General features: G+C 39.9%; 1 protein-coding gene across 8 annotated transcripts in view; it reads left to right on the top strand.

Moving 5' to 3' along the window:
* Positions 1-12,292, top strand: part of GPHN (gephyrin) — a 274,022-nt gene extending 261,730 nt beyond the window's left edge. For all 8 annotated transcript variants that reach the window (XM_063398778.1, XM_063398783.1, XM_063398782.1 and 5 more), the window contains 6 exons: positions 2,252-2,339; positions 4,344-4,417; positions 7,063-7,127; positions 8,322-8,425; positions 9,590-9,686; positions 11,286-12,292. In XM_063398778.1, the coding sequence (XP_063254848.1) occupies positions 2,252-2,339; positions 4,344-4,417; positions 7,063-7,127; positions 8,322-8,425; positions 9,590-9,686; positions 11,286-11,419 (562 nt within the window). In that variant the 3' untranslated portion in view covers positions 11,420-12,292. The remainder of the gene's footprint in view (positions 1-2,251; positions 2,340-4,343; positions 4,418-7,062; positions 7,128-8,321; positions 8,426-9,589; positions 9,687-11,285) is intronic.
* Positions 12,293-24,184: the final 11,892 nt, after the last annotated feature.

Below are 24,184 nucleotides of genomic sequence, written 5' to 3'. Positions count from 1 at the left end.
CTTCAGATAAGGTCCTCAGCTCCATCACAACCTAATGAGAAAAATGTGCTGAGAGCAGTGTTAGGCTGGTGATAGTGGGATATGTCTGACTGCCGAGCCTCAGAATGCCGATATCAACCTCTGTAATGAATATGTATTCCTTGCTGCATTCCAAGCAGCCTCATTGGCAAGGATTAATGAATACTTAGATCCTGAGAGACTTCTCCTATTACAACCTCTATAATAATCTTAAACAATATCTTACCACAGGTACTACTTAGATGATCAATACGAGACAATTGGTTTTGAAGAAGTACCCAACAGCAGACTTGCTTCTTTCTACCTTCCTTTAATGACTACTGAAGACTTGTGCTGGGTTTTGGAGAAAATGATCCTGAGATTTCAGAAGGGGCAGCTGATAAAACGTCTCTGTTTCCTAAAGAACAATGGAGATGGGTTTTGAGCCCATTTATTTTCTCCCAAAGGAAGCAGTTTAGGCATTCTTTGTAGGCCATTAGGAGTATCCAAGATACCCAATACCCTAAACAATAGTCATGATGGAATGCCACAATACTGCAGCCACTACTTCCTTTTGAAAAGGGGTAGTGTATAATTCTATCTTACTGATTGCAGTCTACAGCAGTCTGCCCTTCTTTCTGCTGGATCTTGTTGCCCACCTCTTACAAAGCAATCTGACCCTAGAGCAGGGTGTAGCCCAACATAGATAATAAAGTTGTGCAGGATGCCAAAGGACACGGCGCTTCAGTCACTGGACATTGTGGAGAAAGAGTCCTGAGTCTTTCTGCCTGTGAGGCATAACCAGAGTAGAGGACACCTGAGGGCTGTCTGGTGAGGTGAGATGTGTGCAAGGTTGCATGCTGAGTAAACAGAGCTGTTTACTCAGGGAAGGAGTGCGCTCATTCTCGTGTCGTGTAAATTGTAGTGCACACAACACCACATCATGCTTACTGCTGCTTATATTTCACTGAACCATGGGCAAAGGATGATCAGAGGAAAGAATTTTTCTTTCTGAGACATTTAGAAGCACAGAGTTTCTGCTAGGCTCTGAAAGGTCAACAAGAATTTGCATAATATTCCTAATTTTCGTGTTTTCAGCTCAAACTCCAAAATTACTGCTGTAGTTCTACTTTCAGATGAATTACAGCCAAAGCTCCCAAAGGACAGCCCTCATGCCATTTTCAGCCTGCTTTCATCACCCACAATGGCATTTTGTAATTGTAGTGTGGTATTTACCTGAGGTGCTGTAGTCCAGGTGAAGGCCTTCATGCAGTCACTAGCATTATTGCCCATTCTTTCAATGGCATTCTAAGTGGGAACAGCCTCCCGTGAAAAACTTTCTGGATCATTGAAGTGAAAACATACTGTTGAAGAAGCAATACATACAGTCGTAGCAGTGGGTCAACTTCTGGTCAGTTCACAAATGTTAAATGCAAAGTACGAATTTAAAATCTTGGAAATTGGTTTTGATTCCTTTGGACCTGTGTGAGTTCTTTTACTGAGTCTCTCCACTGCATGCCTTGAAGCTCTATATTAGCTTCAGTACTGCTCTTAAATATCTAATGCTCACTTCAAAGTTTCCAGTTTAGATCTAAAATGGAAAGAAAAGAGTTAGGACACCAATACCCTTCACAGTTATACGCTTTGTGTGGAATAATACCATAGCTCCCATTACACTGTTTCTCGTGAAGGTGAATAGACCTTTTAACAGGATGGATTGTGGTTGTGCAAGCTGAAGTGGATATTTACAGGTGGCTTTGCTGCAGAGCCCTCTAACAGAAGAGAAGCAAAGAATTTACTCTTCACTGATCAAAGTTTGAAGTGGAGCCTCACCCCCATTTTTGCACACATCAGATGAGCTAGACAGACAGGTAGTACTGCCGCCTGCTTGGTGGTCAGTAATTTTCATGTGTCAAGTGCCATTGTATATCCCTGTCAGTTCATCTAAGTCACAATTTGTATTACTACCAACTGCATACTCTGAGACATTGGTATTAGCATTCTTCAGTTCCAGTCTAAAGTATCCCACTGTTCCTGTTGCAAAGCTTAGACAGAAAGGTGCCAAACAGTGTGGCATTCACTTAATGAGATTGCAGTTCTTGACTTGAACAGTGTAGAATCTTAAGAAGGAAAAGAGCTTGTATTATTCTCTTAAAACACTTTTGTATATGCGTCTGTATGTGTGCACTCAGATTTATATTACAAGTCATAATAATTCCATGCTGCTAATGTGCTTGCCTGTTCTTTCCTGTAGCCCAGATGATTTACTGAATGCACTGAATGAGGGTATCAGCCGTGCTGATGTGATCATTACATCAGGAGGTGTATCCATGGGGGAAAAGGTATGCAAAATTTAAGTTTGACTTCCTACAATATACATAAGAATTTCAAACCAGAGTCTGTTATCCAAGCTACAACCTTTGCATTAATGTTTATTAAAAGGGACCTTACTTTTATTGGAACACTTACATGTGAATTACTTAAGAAAATAGTCTTCAAAGCTCTTTCTCTCTGATCTTGTTTCTGTACTATAGTTGACATAGTACAAGAGAGAAGCTTTTAATTCTTGACGTGAGTGATTTACAAATGTGTTTTTATTTAAGGAATGATTTATGTAGATGAGGAAGGTGCTAGGTTAATAGCACATGAAGACAACAGACTTCTTTTTATTTTTAGAGCAGGTAAAATGTAGATAGAATTAAGGTACTTAGAAAGTACTTCGGAAAGCAGCCTTAGTATATAAATAGCTTTTTTTTACTCAGCACATCTGTTTTCTGAATGTGCCAAAGCTCTCTCCGTTACAAAAATAGTTTTATCACATTTTGCACCTGATAGTCCTACAGACAATACATATGAGACCCAGTGAGCTGATATATTTGCCTTTTGAATCATTAACAGAATTGTTGATTGAGTTCCTGTTGATTATCCCTGTGCCAAAACCATCAAAGAAAATAGGGATACACAGATGCTGGTGAGGCATAGATGAACCTGCAGGACATTAATTAATCATGACTTATACAAAGGAAAACTCAATTTACTTTTTGATCCCAGGCTGAATCTGTGAGTTTGGCAGGTAAAATAAACATCTTTTATAACTGAGATATTAAAGTTGGTCATTAGGAGGTGGGAAACATGAGTGCTGGTTTTGTTTACTTTTCTGAGTAGAAATCATATCACTGGATACATAATGAAAATGGATGATTAATTAAACCAGTGCAAATAACTTTCAATTACTCCCATTATGCCAGTATGCCTAGAAGAATAATCAAGGACAAGCACTGGTCTTTAAACTGGGATTGTGACAACACAGTGCAGACACGGTGACACTCAGGAGTGGCTGGACTGCTGAACACTCTCGCAGACATTCAGACCTTCAGCTCATTTCTGCCCTGAACCTGAGGCAACAGCCTCGAGTCAATAGGCTCTGCATTCCACTGATGTCTGCCCTCTGAGCTTTCTACAGTTTTAATGAAACAGCTGTGAACATCCAAATAGTAAACAGAAATTAAAGAGGAGTTAATGCAATTAATAATTAAGAGTTAATGCCTGGCTGAAATGAGTTGCTGCTTTCCAAGTATTTGAACACACATGCACAACAAAAAGGGCTGACTGCCAGGGAGTTTCAGATTTAGTGCTTTCAAAGTCTGTCTTCCCAGATGACTGTTATGGCCTGTGTCTTCAGCCTCACTAAACACAACAGATAGGGTACTACATCTTTAGGCAGAGCAATTGTCAATAAAGATTAAACAAGTAATTCCATTTGTTTTATTAACTGGATCAATCATGTTTATGTAAAAGCATTTAACTTGAACTCATTCTCAAGCCACTCACAGTTTTTTCTTTCTAAACCACTGTGAATTAGACCATTAGACCAAATAAATTACAATAATTACAGTATCCTGGAAAACGATGATTTCTACAATACAGTATTGATTTCAAAAGTAGTAGGTGATCTCTAAATCTACAACTAGATAGCTTCCATGGCAAAATTTAAATAACTTGATCATTTAAAGCCTTAACATTAAATTGTAAAGGGTTTTTTCCATCTTTAACATAGAGAATGTTTTAGTAGTAGGTATTTGTGGGGTGCTCTAAGATTCTGATGCAGCAGATGAATTTTAAGGAAACATATGTCCTCATGGAGTCAAGTTTGGCACCTAAATGAATCTGTTCTTTACTTCTTTTCAAAAACACTTTCTTTCAAATACTGGAAATTCCCCACTGGGCTGTAGCACTTTCAGGATATGCAAATTTTCATCTTCACTTGATATTAATTAATTGCTTTGAATGCTTAGATGATGTAAAGCCACTTTGATGTTACTTAATTTTTTTTTTTAATTAAACAGGACTATCTTAAACAGGTGCTGGATATTGATCTTCACGCACAGATTCACTTTGGCAGAGTTTTTATGAAACCTGGGTAAGAAATCTTTCTGCTTAGGCAGCCTAGATGGAGGCTACATTGGGCCGAATATCCTAGTGAAGTGCTTCAGTGGATTTCACTGTTCCAAATACACTGTAAGGCACAGGATAGATATATGTGGGAAAAGCAGCAAAATCAGTGCTCTTCAGATTAGTCATCATCTTTATGGGTGAAATTAACTGGAACAGAGAGATTATTTTTTATCAGTAAGAGATATTTCTCTGATAACTGTTGCAAACCAGGTTTGAGGACTGGTGGGAAATCACCATGGTATAAATATTGCCACAGCCTTCAGTGTGATCACAGAGCTCACATTGACTTTACCATAAAATAAGCAGGAAATATGAGGCCGTTAAATGGACAGTTTGCTTAAAAAGTATCTCATTTCACTTCAAAATTTGCATAAATTGTATACCTACAAGCAGTTCCTTGAGAGAGGTGTGGAATGACTGCTAATTTACAGAGCTTTGTCTAACTGGCATATTGAGCATAGTAATTTTAAAGTAAGCAGAATCCTTTATGTGTTTAGTTTGCCTCAGAAAACTGTTTCAGCATTGCTTTTTGTGCTTTGGCCCTGCTCATCAGTGAGTCTGGAAGGGTGCACTGTAGAGAGAATGAAAATCACACATGTTGAAAACACAAGAGTTCCCTTTTCACCGTACAAGAGCAGAAAGATGTCTGCAGCTGTGCCTCACTCCCTGTGGAGGGCAGTTTGTTTGCAAGCTGGGTCAGAACGGTGCAGCTACACAAGATCGAGCACAGCTTTGCAGGATGATTCCCTCTAGCCCAGAACTGCTGTCATGAAGCAGAGCTGCAAGTGGGTGTTTGCTGAGAAAACAGACAAATCCTTTCGCTGTCTCTGCGTACAGTCTGGTAAAGAACTGCGTGTGGGCTTGGTGCTTGTGCTGCTCCTACCACCACCTCCCTTCCACAGAAGGATTGAGTGAGCTAAAAGCTTGTTTCCTTCCCTGGTGGATGTAGCCTAGACATGGAAATTGCTTACTGCTTCTGTCATACTGCTACAACTGATGTAGGGAAGTCCCAGAAGCAGAATCTGCACTCCAGTCTGTGCTGCTGACAAGAATGGATAACTAGATTTAGAGAATTCAGAGTATTAAATTCTGGTTCTGGCTTACTTGTAAGCAAACATAATTTTTTCTTCTGGTGAGCCCCCTGTAGACCTCAGCAATAAACTTTTAATAACTAGCTGGAAAGACTTCAAAAACTGGCTTTTTTCCCTAAATGTCCCTTTTCATTTTATGCCACAAGAAAGGTATTTCTTACTGCTAACAAAACATTTTCTCATGTGTTCTTACTGAGAGTGTAAGCACTCTTTTTTTTCATTGTAGTGCAGTAGCAAATATTGTATCTTGGATTTTATTAACTGCTTCTTCAAAAATTGTAGATTGTGCTTACTATATTGGAAAAAAATCCCTTGAGTAAGTTCCAAGAGTGAAGTCAGAATTTGTTGTATGCCTGTATTTGATGTGCTTCATCAGTGCAGGGTGCTGAGATTTACCATCCCTCCACTTGGTCTGAAAGTTACTGAGCTCATGTTAGGTTATCTTCTCTAGCTGCACTGACAGAAGGAAGTACTGGAAGATTCTGCCAGTGATGGTGTTGAAATGTCATATGAGACTTCAGAGTTTCCAGTAAATATGAATTAGCAATTCAATTTTTTATCCATTGGTTTTGTGCACTGGTTGTAACAGTTGGAGGTCTGGCACATCCATAGTGTTAGAGGCATTTCAAAACAGGAACGTCAAATAATAACTTCCCCTGATAAAACAGGATACTGATGAGTCTTAACAGATACTAAACCAGGTGATAATGATCAAAGTGCAGCAAATCTCTAAAGTTGTAAACTATTATCGGCTGACCAGCTGATAGTGGTCCAAGATAAAGCCAAGGAAACCAGCCTAAGAATTGCTCCTATAAGGTATAATTTCTAATGTTTGAAAGGATTATATTAACATGGAATTCTTTTTTCATGGAGGAGTCCCTTTTCTTTGCCAGCCACATTCTTGAGCTGTCACATTACTGTCCTGTTTGTGTAACAGTAATAGCCCTCACAACAGGTCACCAAAGCTCACTCAGCAGCTCTGAAGGCAGAGAGCTCTTCATTGGTAGACCTGGGTGCTACCTGGCTGCAGCTCTGCCTGTATATCTGAACATGTTCCTCTGCAGACTAGCTAGCATCTGCTGCTCAGAAATACTGCTCCCTTGTCAGTACTGCTGCAGAGACTGGAGTAAGAGAATTAGAGTCACCAATGTTGTAAAAAATTGGAAACCTTTATATGAAAAACAAACCCAGCTCTGTAATTGCCTAATTCCAGCATTACTTCATTGTTAATTGCATGAAGACAAGATTTAGATTTTTTGCTGACTAGTTCATTTTCTTTTAAATATGTCCTCTCCAAATTTGTGTACTTAAAACTTCAGAGTTGAATATCAAGAAAAATTATTCTGTCACCACAAAGAGAGGATTATACCTCCAGTATGGAATAAGCAGCAGGTGCTAATGAACTGCTGATAGAGAGAGATCCTGTTTTGTTTTCTTTTCTTTTCCAAATGTTTTAAATAATACAATTATGTTCAGTGAAATTCTAATGCAGATACTAAATAACTTTCTTTTTCCATAGCCTGCCAACAACTTTTGCAACTCTGGATATTGATGGCGTAAGAAAAATAATCTTTGCGCTCCCAGGTAAGATGTTTTGTGGATTACTTTTGTTACTATGCGCAGATGACAGACATGAAACAGAATAGTGACACTTAACAGCACCTGTGCCTGGTGTTGGCCCCTAAGGAAGGTAGCTCTAAGATTTTCTCAGAAATTTCCAGAAGAGATGGACTTACAGGGATGTGCTATGGAGTTCTTTTTTGTCCCTGCCCTCAGAATTTTTTGGTACAGGTCTCACGATTTCTTCCATCCAACAATTTCTTTACATTTTTCCCAGGGATGTTTTTTCCTACAGCTCCACACTATGGTGCCTTCTCCATAAATATCCTGTGGGTGTAAGTCAGTGCATCCACTGTGGCATACTGAAAATGGAGACAAGAATGAGGGAGTGCCAAGGAACATGTCACGGAATATTTTTGTTTATCATGCTGCTGCTGTGGAACCAAAAGAGGGCAGCATGGCTGCACTGCTGCTGGCTGTGTGCCCTGGGAAAGCACTTGTTTAGAATAAAGATTTCCTCATGGATTTCTGTCCCTCTAAATGAGAAGGAATTTATTTTATTCTTATTGCTCTGGCTTTCCATGATTTTTGACTTCACAAGGAATCCTGTTCTTGATAAGCTGGTGGTTTTCAGATGTACCTCTAGTGCTTCTACCCTTTCTTGCTTTCGTTGCTGCAGTACATTTTCTTACAGGAGAGAGATCAGTGGAGCATCCATCTGATCATAGTATTTATTTTAAAACTGTTGTCTAGAGAAGACCAGATATGTAAGACAGTGGTGTTTAACAGGTGGTCACACACCTCTCTTGTAAGTCAACAGAAAACATGTAAATCAGTAGGATTCTCTTCAGAATTTGTCCTAAAGCATTTTGCTGCTCTGTTAGGAAATTGAAAGTTATTTTTCCCTTGGTGTCTGGGAACCATTAGTCACGAATAAAGAGCTCTGTCAGGGTAGAGCAAATAACTATGCATAATTAACTCTGCTCCAGCCCCAGACAAATGTAGGCATAGCACAAAGGTAGTGGAAAAACAGAGGCAAATGGGGGGGCCTGAGGAACACAGGGCAATTCTGATTGGAGCAGGCCTCAGCACACTTCATCCAGAGTGCAGCTTTCAACAGGTGTACTAAAATGAAATTGCTATAAAAACATAAGCTCACTTTCAGCGTTTCAGAGGAAACCCAGAGGGCATCACCACCAACTGTTCTTTGTCCTACAGGCAATCCTGTGTCAGCTGTCGTCACCTGCAATCTCTTTGTTGTTCCTGCACTGAGGAAAATGCAGGGTATCTTGGATCCTCGGCCCACCATCATCAAAGCCAGGGTAAGAAGCTTGTCCTCTGTTTAAAGTTCTCTCAAGATGTGGAAGCACAGCTCTTTGGGCTCTGAAAGACTGTTGTGTTCGTGGAGTCTGAGCCCTGGACTAGGTCTTGCAGTGGAAGGACGTTCACACAAATAGAGGCACATTCTCAGTCTCTGTTAATGGTAATATTCAGTCCCATATTTTTTTAGGGTTAGATGGCCATCTAATGGAGCAAGATACACAGATGCAGAGGCAGCCATTTGCCAATCAGGAAGGAAGGACACTCTCCTGTTTAAAAAAGACAATTTTTTTAGGCTATGGTAAAAATGCAGAGTAATCTGCAAATATCTAGAGTTGGATAGTTCTGTATTAGCAATAGAAAATACAAGCTTTAAAGCCTTTTTGTTGAGTTATTTATGTAAGAAACCTATATGACCACCACCTTAATATAAATTCCTTAAACTCTTCTCACTTTTATAATAAATTATGGATAGTGGAACTCTATTTAATATTTATTCAAGGTATATTATTATAATGTCTTCTTCTTCTTCTGTTTTTTGATTCAAATAAAGTACCAAGGAATACATCACCTTTTGTGGTTTTCTTATTGTTCTTGGCTATGCACTTTTCTCATACAACTTAGCCCGTGTCTCTCTTTTGTCCTTCCTCAAGCATCCAGATTTTAGCTCACAGCTAAAATATTCTAAAAGAGAGAGCAATTTGCAGTGACCTGCACTTTTGCATGTATTTTCCATTATGAGCCATCCCCTGTATGCTTTTAGTTTCAAAAACTGGTCATTTTCATTTTGTCAGAGCTAGCAGGATTTTGAATGTGAATAAAATTATTTTCTTTATGCAATGTAATCCAAAGAGACCAGGCTTTTTTTCTACAGAAATACTATCTGTAAACTCTCAGTAAAGGAACAGCTTTGGAATATTCCATTTAATGCATGGAGACTCCTTCAGATACTTAGATATTGTAATATCACAGGTGTATTTCCTTAAATACTGCAGTCTCTGCCTTCTACAGCCTTTAATCTTTTCACTAGACACCATCTGACCTCAAAACGCAAATTTTTGAAACGACTGTTTCTAAGGAAAAACAATTGAGCAGATTATTCTGTTATCTTAAACAGTGCAATGTGAATGCATGACACGTTCATCCTTTCTTTTTTAATCCTACAGTTATCATGTGATGTAAAATTGGACCCCCGCCCAGAGTATCATCGGTGCATCCTGACTTGGCATCACCAAGAACCACTACCTTGGGCACAGAGTACAGGTCAGTGCCAGTCACACAGACTGACGGACAGACACTCACACACAGCCTTGCCTTCCTAAAGATGTGTCTGGGAACAACCAAGAGTGTACACATGCTTTTTTCATAGGACCCACTTTATGCAGACTGATTTGCTGACACACTTGTGCACATGCATACACATGCATTAGCACAAAATTCAGTGCTGATGTGGCTTGTCAATCTAAAAATTAAAACATCATTTATTTGAATAACCTGCCTTAATACACGCACACACACTACACCTGTATGCTGTGTGCACTCATTCCTTTCTATAAACATCCACTAAGCTTAGCTGCAGTCAGGCACAGTTGCTTCCTTGTGCTGTTATGTATGTACTCAACAAACACGCATTGGGGCAGAGGTAGGAGCAATACAAATAAAAGAAATTTGATTTTAGCTGAACTGGAAAAGTAGGAAAGATAGCAGATGCTCTAGATAGTCTCTTAAAGCAGACTAAGGATTTATTAGTCATGCTTGCCACCTAGGAATACTTCTGGATACTCAGCTGCAGTTGAGGTAAATACTAGATTTGAATACTGGTTTAGCTACGAACTGCTAGAAAGCTGACTGTGACACTTTTGCAAGAGATTTAGATCCTTAAACAACTTTTGTCTTTTTGCTACATCCAAATCGTTCAACAAAAAGCACTATATATAAAGTGTCCACAGGGAAAATATTAGTTCAGTTCTGGGCCCCTCAGCACAAGAAAGTCATTGAGGTGCTGGAGAATTTCCAGAGAAGGGCAGTGAACCTGGTGAAGTGTTTGGAGAGCAAGTTCTGTGAGGAGTGGCTGAGTGAGCTGGACGTGTTTAGCCTGGAGAAAAGGAGAATCACGGGAGACCTTATCACTCTCTCCAGCCACCTGAAAGGAGGTTGTAGCCAAGTGGGGGTCGGTCTCTTCTCCCAGGCAACAAGTGACAGGACAAGAGGAAATGGCCTCAAGCTGCATCATGGGAGGTTCAAGTCTGGAAGAACTTCCTTTTGAAAGGGCTGTTGAACATTGGAACAGGCTGCCAAGGGAAGTGATGGAGTCACCATCCCTGAAAGGGTTCAAGAAGCAGCTGGACATGGCACTTAGTGCTATGGTTTAGTTGAAATGGTGGTGTTCTGTCAAAGGTTGGACTTAATCATCTTGGAGTTTTTTCCCAACCTAAATTATTCTATTCAGAGAGAATAAAGTTAATCAAATCTATTCTAGAACAGTATATTAGAAACATTCTAGACTGTGCCGATTTTAGTGTTTGTACAACTGGAATAGCGTACAAATAGAAAAATAAAGTAATTTTTATAGGATTAGCAATTTACTAGGACAAGATACATGGTACAGATAATGTGAAAGGCTGGATAGGAAAGCAATCAGCAAAGAGAGTGATGGTTTTGAGATGCAGTGCAGTGAGAGGCTGACTAAATCTCCACAGAGTTCTCTGTTTCCATCCGCCTTGGAACAGCAAGACCCCGGCTCCATGAATAAGTTAGCCACATAAACATTTTCATCGTAACAGCCTTTGTTTGTTGCACCGTGTTGCAGCATTTGGAACGAACTGAAGACTCAACTGAACTTGTTCTGCCTCTCTCCTGTAGGGAATCAGATGAGCAGTCGTCTGATGAGTATGCGCAGTGCCAATGGACTGTTGATGCTACCTCCAAAGACAGAGCAGTATGTGGAGCTTCACAAGGGGGAGGTGGTAGATGTCATGGTCATTGGAAGGCTATGATGTCACCAGCAAGAGCGAAGCTTTGATGCATGTCCACATATCATTGACTGTATCCTGTAATATGCAACGGCACAGCTAGTTTTTCCGATTTGGATAAAAGTTGATCAGTATAGTCAACATCTTGAAATATATTTCAAATGGAATTTAAATAAATACCTTTTAAAAAAAACTTTAAAACAAATCTTAACAAAGAAATTTATTCTGATTATATCAAAGCAACTTTTTCCTTTTCTTGCAATTGCTTTGTGTGTTCAATGCTAGTTCTAATAGCGGTAGCTTTTAGTAGACAGCAGTAGGTGCCTGCAGAACTTGTGTTTTTTCTCATCTTTAAGATACAACTACTTACGCTCTTAAAACAAGGCTGTCTGCTTATTTATACTAGCGTAGACAACACTTGGATTTCCCTTATTAGTATGCTTCATAACCGCTTCACAGAGAGCTTCTGCTTGTTCTTTATCTTGTATCTCGTGTTGATGTGCACAGTGCCAAAAGCGGAGTGGCTGCACTGGGAACCCAATGAAGCCCCGAGGTTTCCGCACCTCGCCGCGCATTCAGGGATGTCTCTTGTCCTGGCAGCCACCCAGCTCAGTACTCTTGGGCAGTAACTGGATACCTTTTATTTCAACAAACAAAAAAATTGCTTCCTTAAGTGCTGACAGCCTTTTTAACCAATACATTTAAAAATGTACAGAACTAAAAACTAAAAAAAAATCAAAGACTGATCTTGTACAGATATTAGTGTTACCAGCATTCGTGTGGAAATTAAATGAGCAAAGAAATAAAACTAATGTTAAACAACTCTGTACCATAACATTTTCTGTAATGATATTGAAACTTAAATGAATAAAAAAAATCCTCAATCATTATTTAAAATTTCACCTGTTCAGCCTTGTTGTTTGAAACAAAGAAGTAGTGATTTAAGAGGGGTTTTGGGGTGGGGGAAGAGCATGGGGAGGAAGAGAAACAGTATGTCCAGTCTAGGGCCTTCCCTCATGTGCAGTGTCATGAGTGAACTGAAACTAGAGTGAGCTCTCCCTCACACCTCCCAAGGGGCAAAACAGAAGCAGCACTTGAAGGCGGGGTGGGGTTACAATCAGATTAATCAAAGCTGGAGAATACTTTTTTCCCCATCTAAATTGCATAGCATTTGCAAACAGCTCTTGTGCTGCTCTGTCTAGAATTTGATAAGGTGGGGTTTTTTCTGGGTTTTGGTTGTTTGGGGTTTTTTTCCCATGAGATAAGGACTTTTCAGCTCCCACCAGATTGTGTATTTCAGTAACTTCACATTTCATCTGGGATTAAGACCATAGCAGTGCTGTACAACACCTTGTTTCTTGGACTTCATGGATAAAATGCTATCCCACCAACTCCATTTGTGAAGCCAGAGCATTTACCTATCTTTATCTGAAGACTCAGTCAGTGAGAACACAGAAAATTTATTTTAAATCCTGACTGCTATGGTGGACCACAGTGGACCAGAGCGGTAGTTCTGTGATAACTGCAGAGGGCATCCCTCAGGCTGGTTTTAAAACCAAACTCTGCTGTGAAACTCCCTGCAGGGGCCATTGCAAAGGTTGAAGGTAGGCATACACTGTGTTTGGAGGCAATCCAGGGATTGATTGTTCAGAGAAACAGTAACACAACGTGCTGATCATATTTTTTTTTTCTGGACTAGGTGTCTGCATTTGTGATCTCTCTATGTAGCAGCGAGGGGTACCAAATTAAATTCATGGATACCTGTTTTTACTGTACTGTAGAATATTTTAAACCCCAGAAGGAAGAAAGAGGTGAGTTAACTCATCTCTGAGAAGTAATGCAGAACACTGCCTATTATAAGCCAAAGGATTATTATAATGTAGTTAAGGGTTGTTATTATAGGCAGCATATGTAATAAAAATCAGAAGTTTATAAAGGACACCAATTACGTAAAGACTCACCAGCAATCAAGTTCAATAGTTGTTTTAAAGGCAGAATCTACTCCTTGAGTACATGTATTTGATACATTTGGATATAAAACTTTGTATTTACTCTGAGGATATAGATGTGGGAGAGTGTGAAAATGTCAAATGAGGAGTCAGAGCCCAAATCAGGCTACATTATCAAGCAAAAGTTGGGGCTGACAGTTAATGATCCTTGTACTCTTACCTCACAGAAAACTAAGAATAAGAAGTAAGAGAGTAGATTTGAGATGCTCAAGCACAAAATTTGCCAAAAACTTTATTTTGCTTTAGCTGGCAAATTGCAGCTAGTTTTTAATATCAGGAGGAAAAAAAAATCATGAAAATTGTCTGTCATTTTCACTGGCACTTTCCAAACATTTCTGATAGACTTTTATCCCAAAAAGCCTCAGGAATATATTCCCAACCTAATATTTCTTTTATGAAGATATTTTATACATTTCCCAAAAGTTCAGGTAATAAACTCTTTGCTTGAATGCTTTATATCTACAGTAGTCTCCTTGATTCTAAAGCCAGCTGATGTTACTCCCATGTAAAAGGTGAAACCTCAGGACTAAGGTTAGATATGGAAGAGCATTTCTGCATGTACTCAAAAAAAGCAGAGACTCCTCTAGGAGAGGAGGACAAACAAAGTCACAACTATTGATGACAAAGGGTTTGCATGGGCAGAGCAGCTGTCGAAGCTGGTGGTCATTAAAGCACCAATCTGTAGAACAAGGTGTAGCTTCCCATAGCAGTATTTGGACCATAAGTTGCAATTAAGTGCCTTATCCTCATGATGAACAACACACTCTCTAATAACTCTAACCCTTCACCTTCCTAGCGCCAGCTGGTCTCAAGAGACAAAGCATAGCATTTACAGCATGATACTGTCAGCAGCTGGATTTCCATATTTACTCCAAGTGAAAAAGGTGACACTGCTGTTTCTTCTGTGTTTCCTTATGGGTTTTTTTGGTTTGGTTGTTTGTTTTCTTTCAGACTTGACTCTTATTTTCTAGTAAATCATCCTCACTCAGAGATGAGTTGTCATGCTGCATTTAGAGTCAGCATTGAAGTGCAAGCAAATCTTGGGTAATTTGTGGGGAAGAAAAGCCTGCACGTTTTGCAAATGTTACAACCTCATGAGCTGCTGCTAGCTGCATGTTTTCTGGAAGGGCTCAGTGACTCATATTCAGCATTCAGTTAAGACTTGCTCTGTGCATTTGTCACAGCTGATAAATTTTCACAGCACAAGCTGATAAATTTCTTGGAATACAAAGCCTTCAAAAGGTGATGCACAGAGGGTCAGTAGCTCTCTAGTTTTAGACTGATCTGACTCAGATTACTTGCTCCATCCCAGCACCATACAGCAGTACCCAGCATGCTCTGTCCCCATGTGAGGGCTTCTGCATTTCCATGGACCCAGTTTGTGTTCAAAAATGCAAGAAACCACGTAATTTTTGCAGAGTTAATTCACAAGCAAAACCGAAGCCTTATTGTACACTACTAACTATGCAGATTATCTGAGCATACCACAGAAGAACAAAGGTATTAGCCTGATCTTGATAAGCAGGGATTGAAAAACAAAGTTACTTCAAGAAAAGTGTAAGATAAAATGAAAGGTAGGTATATATATACAAATATATACACACATATATATTAGCACACAAAAAATTGCCCCACTGGACTGACAAGGAAGCATGCAAAGTGGTTTTTGCCAATACCTGGCATTCTCCTCATGCAGATTTTACTGTGCCCCAAGAAAATATAATCCATTATTTGGTGTCTGACAAGAGCCTTTCCTATCTAGGTCTGTCTCTTATGGCAAAGTAACCTGTGATTTTGTCATTTTGAAATGTGCTGGTTGGATCGCTAAGGGGGACCCAATTTTGCAACCATGTGCAGACCAGACAGTGGGCCAAGAAGCCAACATGGACATTTTCAATCACACCTCCCTACACTGGCAATGTCTGGTACTAGCAGGAGAAGCTTCTATGGGACTACTTAAGAAACTGCTGAGAAGGAAACAAAGTAGTGCCAGAATCATCCTTGCGCCGTGGCCTGTGCACTTTTAGATTTTTTTTTTTTCCAAATTGACCCTGTGCAAAAAACTGGCCAATAGTTCACCTCCAGAGAAGTGTAAATGCATGTCAGGGAGATACCCCCACCCAGTGTTTGTGGCAAAAAGTCCCACATTTTCACAGTGTGAAGCAGCATCTGTTTTATTCTGAATCTGCCATCTCCTACTTCTGCTTGATGCCTCTTAGGTATTTTGTTGGAACACACAACGAGAAGTCACCCTCACTTTGCCATAATTTTATAGACAGATGGCTATCTTCTGAACTGTCCTAATCTATGTAGTCTGCCCTTTGTGGTCACACACCATATCCACAGGTCTGTAAATTGGATGATTTCTATCACAGATTCATGGAACCATCAAGGTTGGAAAGAATCTTCAAAATCATCAAGTCCAACCACCAATGCAGCACTGTCACTGTCATCTCTAAACCATATCACCCAACCCCGTTGCTCCTCTTTTCACCCTCTTCAGGTTTATTATATTCTGGCAGAAACAAGGAGATCAAAACTGCATGCATATTAAAAGGCACCACTGTCTCATATTAACCCCATCACAATGACTTTGTTTGCTCTCTGCTTCCTAAAAATTTTGTTTTTCAGTACATCTGACTGATATGTTTTATGGATCTTAAAAATCTCATGCTTTATTGGTAATATTCTTATTTTCTTAAAAAAGATACCCTTAAATTCTCATGCTTTAATGGTAGTGTTCAGCCTAGAAACAGTACCTATAATTACAGTTTAAGAATATAATGTCCTTATATGAGTAACTTACTTTTATCTGTGTTAAATTTGCTTAGCTGTTTTAACTCACTTCCAGTCAATTTTGAGCAATCCATCTGTAGTTCTTGGTCCTGGGAAATGGGTATCTTCCTGGGATTTAGTTGCCTTCAGTTCAATCTGATAATGAAGACTGCAGTGATTACCTCCACTGAGGATCTGTTCTATGTTTTGCTTTGGTGGCTTGACAGCTATGCTGTAATATTGATATTTTACCTTATTTTGTCTGATCTTTTCTTGTGGTTTCTTGCCAGCTACATTTCTTCCTGCTGCTGACAGCCTCTTCAGCTGTGCTTATTTCAGGATGCTGTTGCACTGCTTTGGAGAACTGCCAGGTGACCAAGACCATCCTCATGTATTCATGGAGATGCTGCAGAGAAAAGAATTTGGCTTAATATTTTCCTACAGCTTTCTTGTATTTGGATGAAGCTGCTGGAACGGGCTTGTTCATGGTCAAGGCTGGTGATCAGTGTCCTGGGGTGTGGCTCTGCAGAGCTTCGTGGCTTGGGGCATGGGCTGCACTCGAGAGATGAACTCGGGGAATTGTGTAGGCAAGTGAACTGGAGCCAATGCTGATGACAGCAGGTTGGTTGTGGTGTACTGAGCTGCCTGCCAGGACATTTGTGTCAGAGCTAGGTAGCTACTCATCACCAAAGATACTGAATAATGAAAATAAAAATGGCCTGAGAGTTATTCACTTGCCAGTCTCAGGAGGGGAGAGGCACCCATGGAGATGCAATGGTACTTGAGCCCATCTAACTAAAAGATGGCTGGCACTGTACATTCATGACTGACTTTCTGTAATTTATTCACTAATGACCAATCCAATCGATTTGCCCAATGTGCTATGAAAAGCCAGAGAACAGAGCAGAAGATAGGATTTAATGTGCTCTTGGCAGTCTGCATTGCTAAGGAGTCATGCTGCAGCTTTCTCCATTAACTGGAATTTTTCTAAGAGGTGGTGACTAGGGTTAGATTAAAACCAAAACCAAACAAAAAAAAAATCCCACACACAAAAACAAAGGAAAAAACAAACAAACAACACAGAAACACACACACACACCCCCCAACAAAACAATAAAAAAATGCCAAGAAAACAGTCCTTTGTTAAGGGGTGGGATAAAAAGCAGACACACTAAGGATCACAAAGAGGATGGTGGGTGGGCAAACCCAAATAACACCCGGCCCAAGCTTCTCCCAGGCCCCATCACCAGCAGGCACAGAAGAGGACACAGGTACAGGGCAGGCAGGAACCCAAGAGAAGGACTCTTACAGGGACACCCTGGTTGAGCTCCTCCCTGGGCTGTTGTAGAAGTGCCTCAGCCCTTGCCCAGGTGTAAGATCCGTCAACATGAGGTGCTGGGAGGGCTCTTACAAGCACCTTTCAGACCACAGGAGGTTTCTGCCTGGGACTGCATGATGCATTCTGCATGGGATGAAGGGAAAAGGCATTTTAGGATTGCACAAAGTTTGTGGGACGTTTAGCAGAAGAACAAAACAAACCAAAACATTCTTTCTTACATAAAAGAAATGGATGTAGGGGACTTGAGGAGGAACAGGTGTAAAAAAATAGAGGGATAAAAGGATAAAACAAGCTGGTCAAGTGCACTGCGTATCCAAAGCCAGCTCCTGCAGAAATTATGAAGTATATGTGTTTGTGTGATAGGAGTGGGAGTCTCAGGGGCCGATATATCCAGATGCCAGCAGCTGGGAAGACAAATCCAGAGGCCAGACTGGACAGACTGCCTGAGCTCAGCTGCTGATGGAATCAGACACATGGAATATGTCTTTACATTTCCCACTAATGGATCTCCATCCTGATCAGCCAGGGAAGGGAAAAAGGATGAGGTCATTGGTGCTGTCTGTGTTTGTGTGGGTGCTGTATACCAAAAGCAAGACATGTGAATACAAGCTTCATTTTAAATTGGCTCATTAACACTTGGGCCAGGGCCCTGAGTGCCCCAATAGGCCTTAAATGCTCTTACCAGCCTCATCTGGGATCTCCACCTCACTCCCTCTACCATGGGACTGGGAGTTATTTCAGCCCTAGCTTGGGCCCCAGCTTCTCTCTTGTTGGAGAGAGGCTATAACTGCATCTATTGCCAGCCCTGACTCTTGTTTGGACTTCCTTGGAAATATGTTACAGTCCTGTCTCCTGCTACTCCTGACTGGACTTCTGGAGATCTCAAGATGGATCTCAGATCTGGTTCTGCAGCTTGTCTTGTCTGTGCTGCCAGCAGACCCTGTTACCACCATTAGCTGTGGATTCTGCAGGACTGCAGGGCTGTGCCTTGACTGTTTAAAGCAATGCCTCTGCTGAGGTCATCCTTGGCTCCCAGCTCGTTATCCTTCATGGGGCAGACCAAGACTTCTCTGACAACCTGCACTGCATGGACAATACCTATGTAAAAAATCTCTGATGTTATCGTGCCCTGATGTCCTCACGTTACAGGTGAACCCAAGCTACCTGTTACCTCTCTGCCCTGACACAACCAAGAAACAGAACTGCTGCCAGGCCTGGTGAGAACACCAACTGTGTGATGTGTTGTGGTGTCAGCAGTGGCTGGGCTGAGTTCTTCCAAAGCACCCTGCCGGGCAAAACGTGCTGCCTCGTGTAGGCGCACTCAAGCACCGATTCTCTTCATATCGTGACTCAAGCAAACTCAAGATGGAAAACCATATCATCGAGACTCTGCCTGATGGTGCTGCCAGCTGGGGGAGAAATCCAATGGACACTGCAGGAAGGACTAGGGCCCTTGTGTTCTCTCTTTCCTTCAACATATTCTCTGTGTAAGAAATGGATGGACCTAAGTGAAACAAGGTATGAATAGGAAGTAGAAGTCTACCACATCTAGCTTTTAAAAAGACTATTGGCAGGGTATTTCTATTCTCCTTGGCATTACATCACTTAGGTTAATAGAAATTAGATGCTTAATAAAGGTTTATGAATGATAATTATTTACTAGCTTTGAATGGGTTTTTTCCCCTCATTGAGGGAATTAATTATATTACTTGTTCTGAAGCTTTTGTGTTAAATTCAGCTTGATTAGTAGCTGGAGAATATGTACTTCAGGACATTGTCTTTAGAACATTGCCTGTCCTCTTCTTGATGTCTGACAAAAACACATGTGATCCAAAAGGTGCACAGATAGAAGTCACCACGTAGCACTGAGAACAGCCCATAGGTTTCTACTTTTATTTGCGAAGTATGTCACTATACTCATGTAAAAAATACATAAATGAAAAGTACATAAATAAAAAATACATTGTCTTAATAGTCCCAAAAATATTTAAAATTACTAATAAACAAAAAGAATATTCTGAAGTATAGAATAGCATGTGCAAAATAGTGTTTGTAGATTCACAGGTCCTTTTTGCCTTAAATAATTAGTAAAAGAGAAGCTGAGATGTTAGCCTTACAAAGATCCCTTCTGCAGTTGTGTGCATTCTTAAAAACGTGTGTTTTGTGGGGAGAGGTCTTTCATAGAATAATAAAGCCTATCAGGAAGGATTATGTTTTCAGAAACATCAGTGGGTTTTTTTTTTAATATCTAAGCCTTTTTAACTGTATTACCTTCAACTTGTAAATTTATTTTAATTTTATGGATAGGCAAAACGAATAGCAAATTTGATTCTAAGAACATCAATTCAAGGCAGATGCCCATTATGTATGACATTCAGAGATTTCTTAGCCAAGGACAGTATGTTCTTTTCACTTCTACTCCCATCTTCAAAAACAAGTTTGTCCAGGTTAAAAGTCATTCAAATGGAAGCCTTTAGCATGCTCAAGATAAAATTACTTGCAATTATTACAATTTTTTCTTTTTCTCCCTCAGCTCCACAGGTACTTCTCATTCATTTATTCTCACTGTTATTGTTCTTTGTTTACTACACACATACAGATATATTTCCCTTCTCCTATAGACTCACTCTGCTCACATTTTAAAGGCAATAGTTCTGAAACCCAGCAACAGCAATGCTGCAGATTAGAGAAGGACAAAGATTTATGTTTTCATTTTCTTTTGTGAGGCCCTACTCCTTCTTGTAGAAGGAGCTAGAACTGCTGTAGATGAAAAAAATATGGTTCTGTGCTACATCATTAAGGTTGTTAGCCACCAGTGGCAGTTCAACCTAGTCAAAATCCAAGCCAGCCCTTCCTGGGCAATCTCTCACCACTTGCAGCTTCTCCTACCCTTGCAGGCAGTATAACTGCCCTCCCTGCCTGTCACCCAGCACTGGCCAAAGCCCTGCAGGACTCTGGCAGCAGCCTACACTCCTACAATTCTGCATTCACAGAGTGTCTAAAATATGTGAATTCTATTTACATGCTGTATCTCATCCGTGTTTTTCACAGGATTTCACTACCTCCCTTTGTGATAATTATAACATCCTTTGGTCTTACCTTGATTAATTCAACCTTGCATTGTTGATACACATGCAGAATATTAATGAGCTGTGAGCCTCCTTTTTCAGGGTACTTTATGATTTATCCCTGCTTTATTTATCAGACCTCATTTACTTCAAAGAAGGCAGTTGCCCTAACCAATCAACCCAAGAAAATAGCTCCATCACTCATTCATTTACACTAAAATAAAATTTAAAAGTAGCCTTTGATCTTTTTAACATACTGTGTCTCACAGTTTGGAGGAGATTCTACTAGACCTCCACAAACTTATTTATTGTGCACTATCCTCCCTCAAATTCCTTCTGAGGACACAGATTTTCTCCGCTGCATGTCAAAACTAAGCTCTAACAATGGTAAATAAGATGTGATTTCATTATCAACTTAATCATGTGATTACACTTATCAACTTATTCTTCTTGTATTTTCTCATTCTTCTCTTTCTGTAATTTCATGTCTTAGGTATAATTTACCTGAGATATTTTTCCATTCTGTTTTAGTACAGCACTTAGCAGGATCCTGGTTCATAACCAAGTCCCATTAACATCAGAGTAATGCTACAAAGACGGTGAATCATCAGAACAGTGTCTCTTCCATCATGTTTACATTAGGAGAAATTAATGATAATAGTACTCAAGAGATTTCTGACAAAACAATCAGATATCCAATATTTTGAATTACGCATGAAGAGTGATTTCCAATCATCTTTTATCCTTACTCAACTTCTTTCCCTTCTCTTCATTTATACATATTCCTGTTTCATTATTCCACATTCTCTTCTCTCCTATCCAACCCAGCAGATAAGCTCTAGGGCCACCAAGCCAAAACACATGAAACCTATTGGAAGTATATTCTCTGATAGACCTTATGGCACATATCAGCATTGATGGAGGTTTTACTTTTTTGTTCAGGTTAATCGAAAAGCGGAACCCACTTGCCCACAGCTGACCCAACTGTGTGATCACTGATCTCTGTGCTGTCAACCCCTGGTCACCAATGCCTAAGGTGATGCTGACAGCATGCCCATGTTCCCATAGGAGAGCATGACAAACTTCTGGAAACTCCCACAGCGGCAATCCCACACGAAATATGTAGAATTTACCAGGTGAGTTAGCACCAAGAAGAATTAAATATTTATTTGAAGATAAGGTAAGAAATATGAATGTATTTCCATACATTGTTTCTCTTCTTTTAAGGGTGACTATTAACAGACCTTGTGACCCTGAGACAAAAGCAGCTCTTCTGGGCCTCTATAGAGCTCATATTTGCACTGGTTCCTTGTCTCAGCACTAACACCATAAAGTTAGGAGAAACAAATTTAAAAAACCCTTTTGGCCCCACTCCGGTAATCATTTCAGGCCAATGCTACCCATATTCATACAGACAGAAAATGACTACTAATATTTAATAAACCTTTTTTCTGAACATATCAGAAGCTGAAAGCTGGTAGCAAGATTGGGAATATAGGACTGCCAGGAATAAGACAATTGCATAAAGCCATTGTAGAGACAAGAATGCAGAGAAGGTGAGAAAGTAAGTAAGGGAGTTATAACATTTCTTAGCTGATATTTTCCTGCTTCAACTCTACCCATAGAGCCACCATTCTTCTGTTGTCAAAGACTAAATCCTTTACCAACTTCTGGACACAAGCTGATCTGACATGAATGTCAGCTCCTGCATGTAATGCCATTGTCACTAGTGATTCAATATAATAAAGTCAAGATCCAGAACTAGAATCTCTATTTTTCTTTACAGAATAGATGTCTTATTTTTTTCCAGTCATACTTCCAGCAGAGCTTCAATAGCTTGGAGTGTTTGCTGTTACTCACTATTGATTTTTCTACTTTAAGGATCCTCCTTCACACACTTCTTCATTTAGCTAAGTCATGAAAGTTTGAATGAGCTCTTGTTCAACCTCCTTTTTTGTGCACATGCTGTTACTGTGTGGTCCTCCTTATAGCTGGGGTTTCAGTTTGGATTTTCTTTTGTATTATTACATCCTCCCTGTTCTGTTTCTGTTTGGGCAGAAATTTTTCTGCATATGGGAGACTTACAGGTATCCCTACCTCAGCTACTTGAAAGAAGACAGAAAGATTGGTAGAGACTAGTGTCAAAATCCAGATGTGCAAAGAGCAAAGATCTTATCTCAGTTTTCAAATAGGAGGAAAAACAGAAGAGCAAAAGAACAGAAAACATGAAAACTAGCTATGTATGTTTGGAAAATGAATCTAATATAATTGGTTTCTGCTGCTCACTTTGCAAAGTAAAATGTGTCATAGTTTTGTCTTCAGAAAATATGTAATTGCAAAACATTTGCAAGTTTACTGTAGAATATGGGTTGCAGTTTCCAGACTTGGGTTTCTCAGATAGATGTTCAGGGCTTTTGAAAGACCATTTCAGCAATAACCCTTTGGGTTCACAAAGATGGGCAGTAAACCAAAAGTGCATGAATATTCAGTGACTGAATTGCCAGGGGTCTCCTTGAATGCTGAAGGATCTGCATACAGATAGCTTCGATTTAGACTCTCAGTATGTAAAGGAATCATATAGTGTGAGGCAGACCCAAAGTTTCCTTTCTGCCCAAAATCAGCAGTATGTCCTGGCACCAGAAATCTGTCTTTTCTGTATCTCCTGCACTGCCATATGCATCTTGGCTTGTGCAGAAAAAGAGCAGATTTTTTGTCGGTGGTGTTGCACAAACTAGGCAAGCAAAAGTTAGATGACAGAAGGAAATGAAAACTCTCTCTTGCATGAGCATCTGCACAACAGCAAAGAACAAGGCTTCACCACAATCACTTCCCAAGCAACATCTACTCATCAAGTGATGTGCTCAGATGTGTGCCATGTTCAGATGTGTCATATACAAGTGCAGTCCATAACATTCAAATATCTCAAGTGTGCCTGCACCTGAAAACAAGACTTACTACATAATTTACCAATATATATTTCTACTGCAGAGAGAAAAGAGACTAAAATAGCACCTATTTCATACTGATCCTGGTACATAATGACATTACTAGGGTAAGGCTTATTCCTGAGTTTGTTTGCAATAGCATAATCCTTTTTCCTGCTTTTTTTAGGTCAAATACAATGAAGCAAAAAAAGTGAAAAAAAAATCAGACTTGAGGTATGACAGTTTTTCTGATATTTACCTTGTTGCTATTCCTAATTTAATAACAGCTAAGAGAAACCTCATGAGTTGTGAGTTCTTTAGAGCAAATTTTCCTATGTCCTCATTGCCAATAGATCAGACTTGTTTGACCATATTATTAGAAGATACCCTGTGCTCATTCCCTGCTGTGATTGCATCTCACCTTCCAGGGTTCAGTGGCAGGTTTCTTCTAGAAAGGCCTTGCTGTTTGACTTGTTTGGCAGATGGCAGCCATTGCAACTCCACTGCAAAACAGATAAAATACAGGATGATGGAAAGGTTGAGGAAGCTGCAGACCTATGTCAGTTCAAAGGTATAATGTTGATCCATACCTCCTCTTCCAGTGTGATGTAAGGCCTTCCAAAACCCCTTGAATTTATCTTTAGATAGCATGTCTGCAGTGTCCTGAAGCATGA

This window comes from Prinia subflava, chromosome 5 (assembly GCF_021018805.1).
Source record: "Prinia subflava isolate CZ2003 ecotype Zambia chromosome 5, Cam_Psub_1.2, whole genome shotgun sequence".
NCBI classification, from domain to species: Eukaryota; Metazoa; Chordata; class Aves; order Passeriformes; family Cisticolidae; genus Prinia; species Prinia subflava.
Note: the sequence above shows the minus strand (reverse complement) of the source record. Positions and strands in the feature narration are given on the sequence as shown.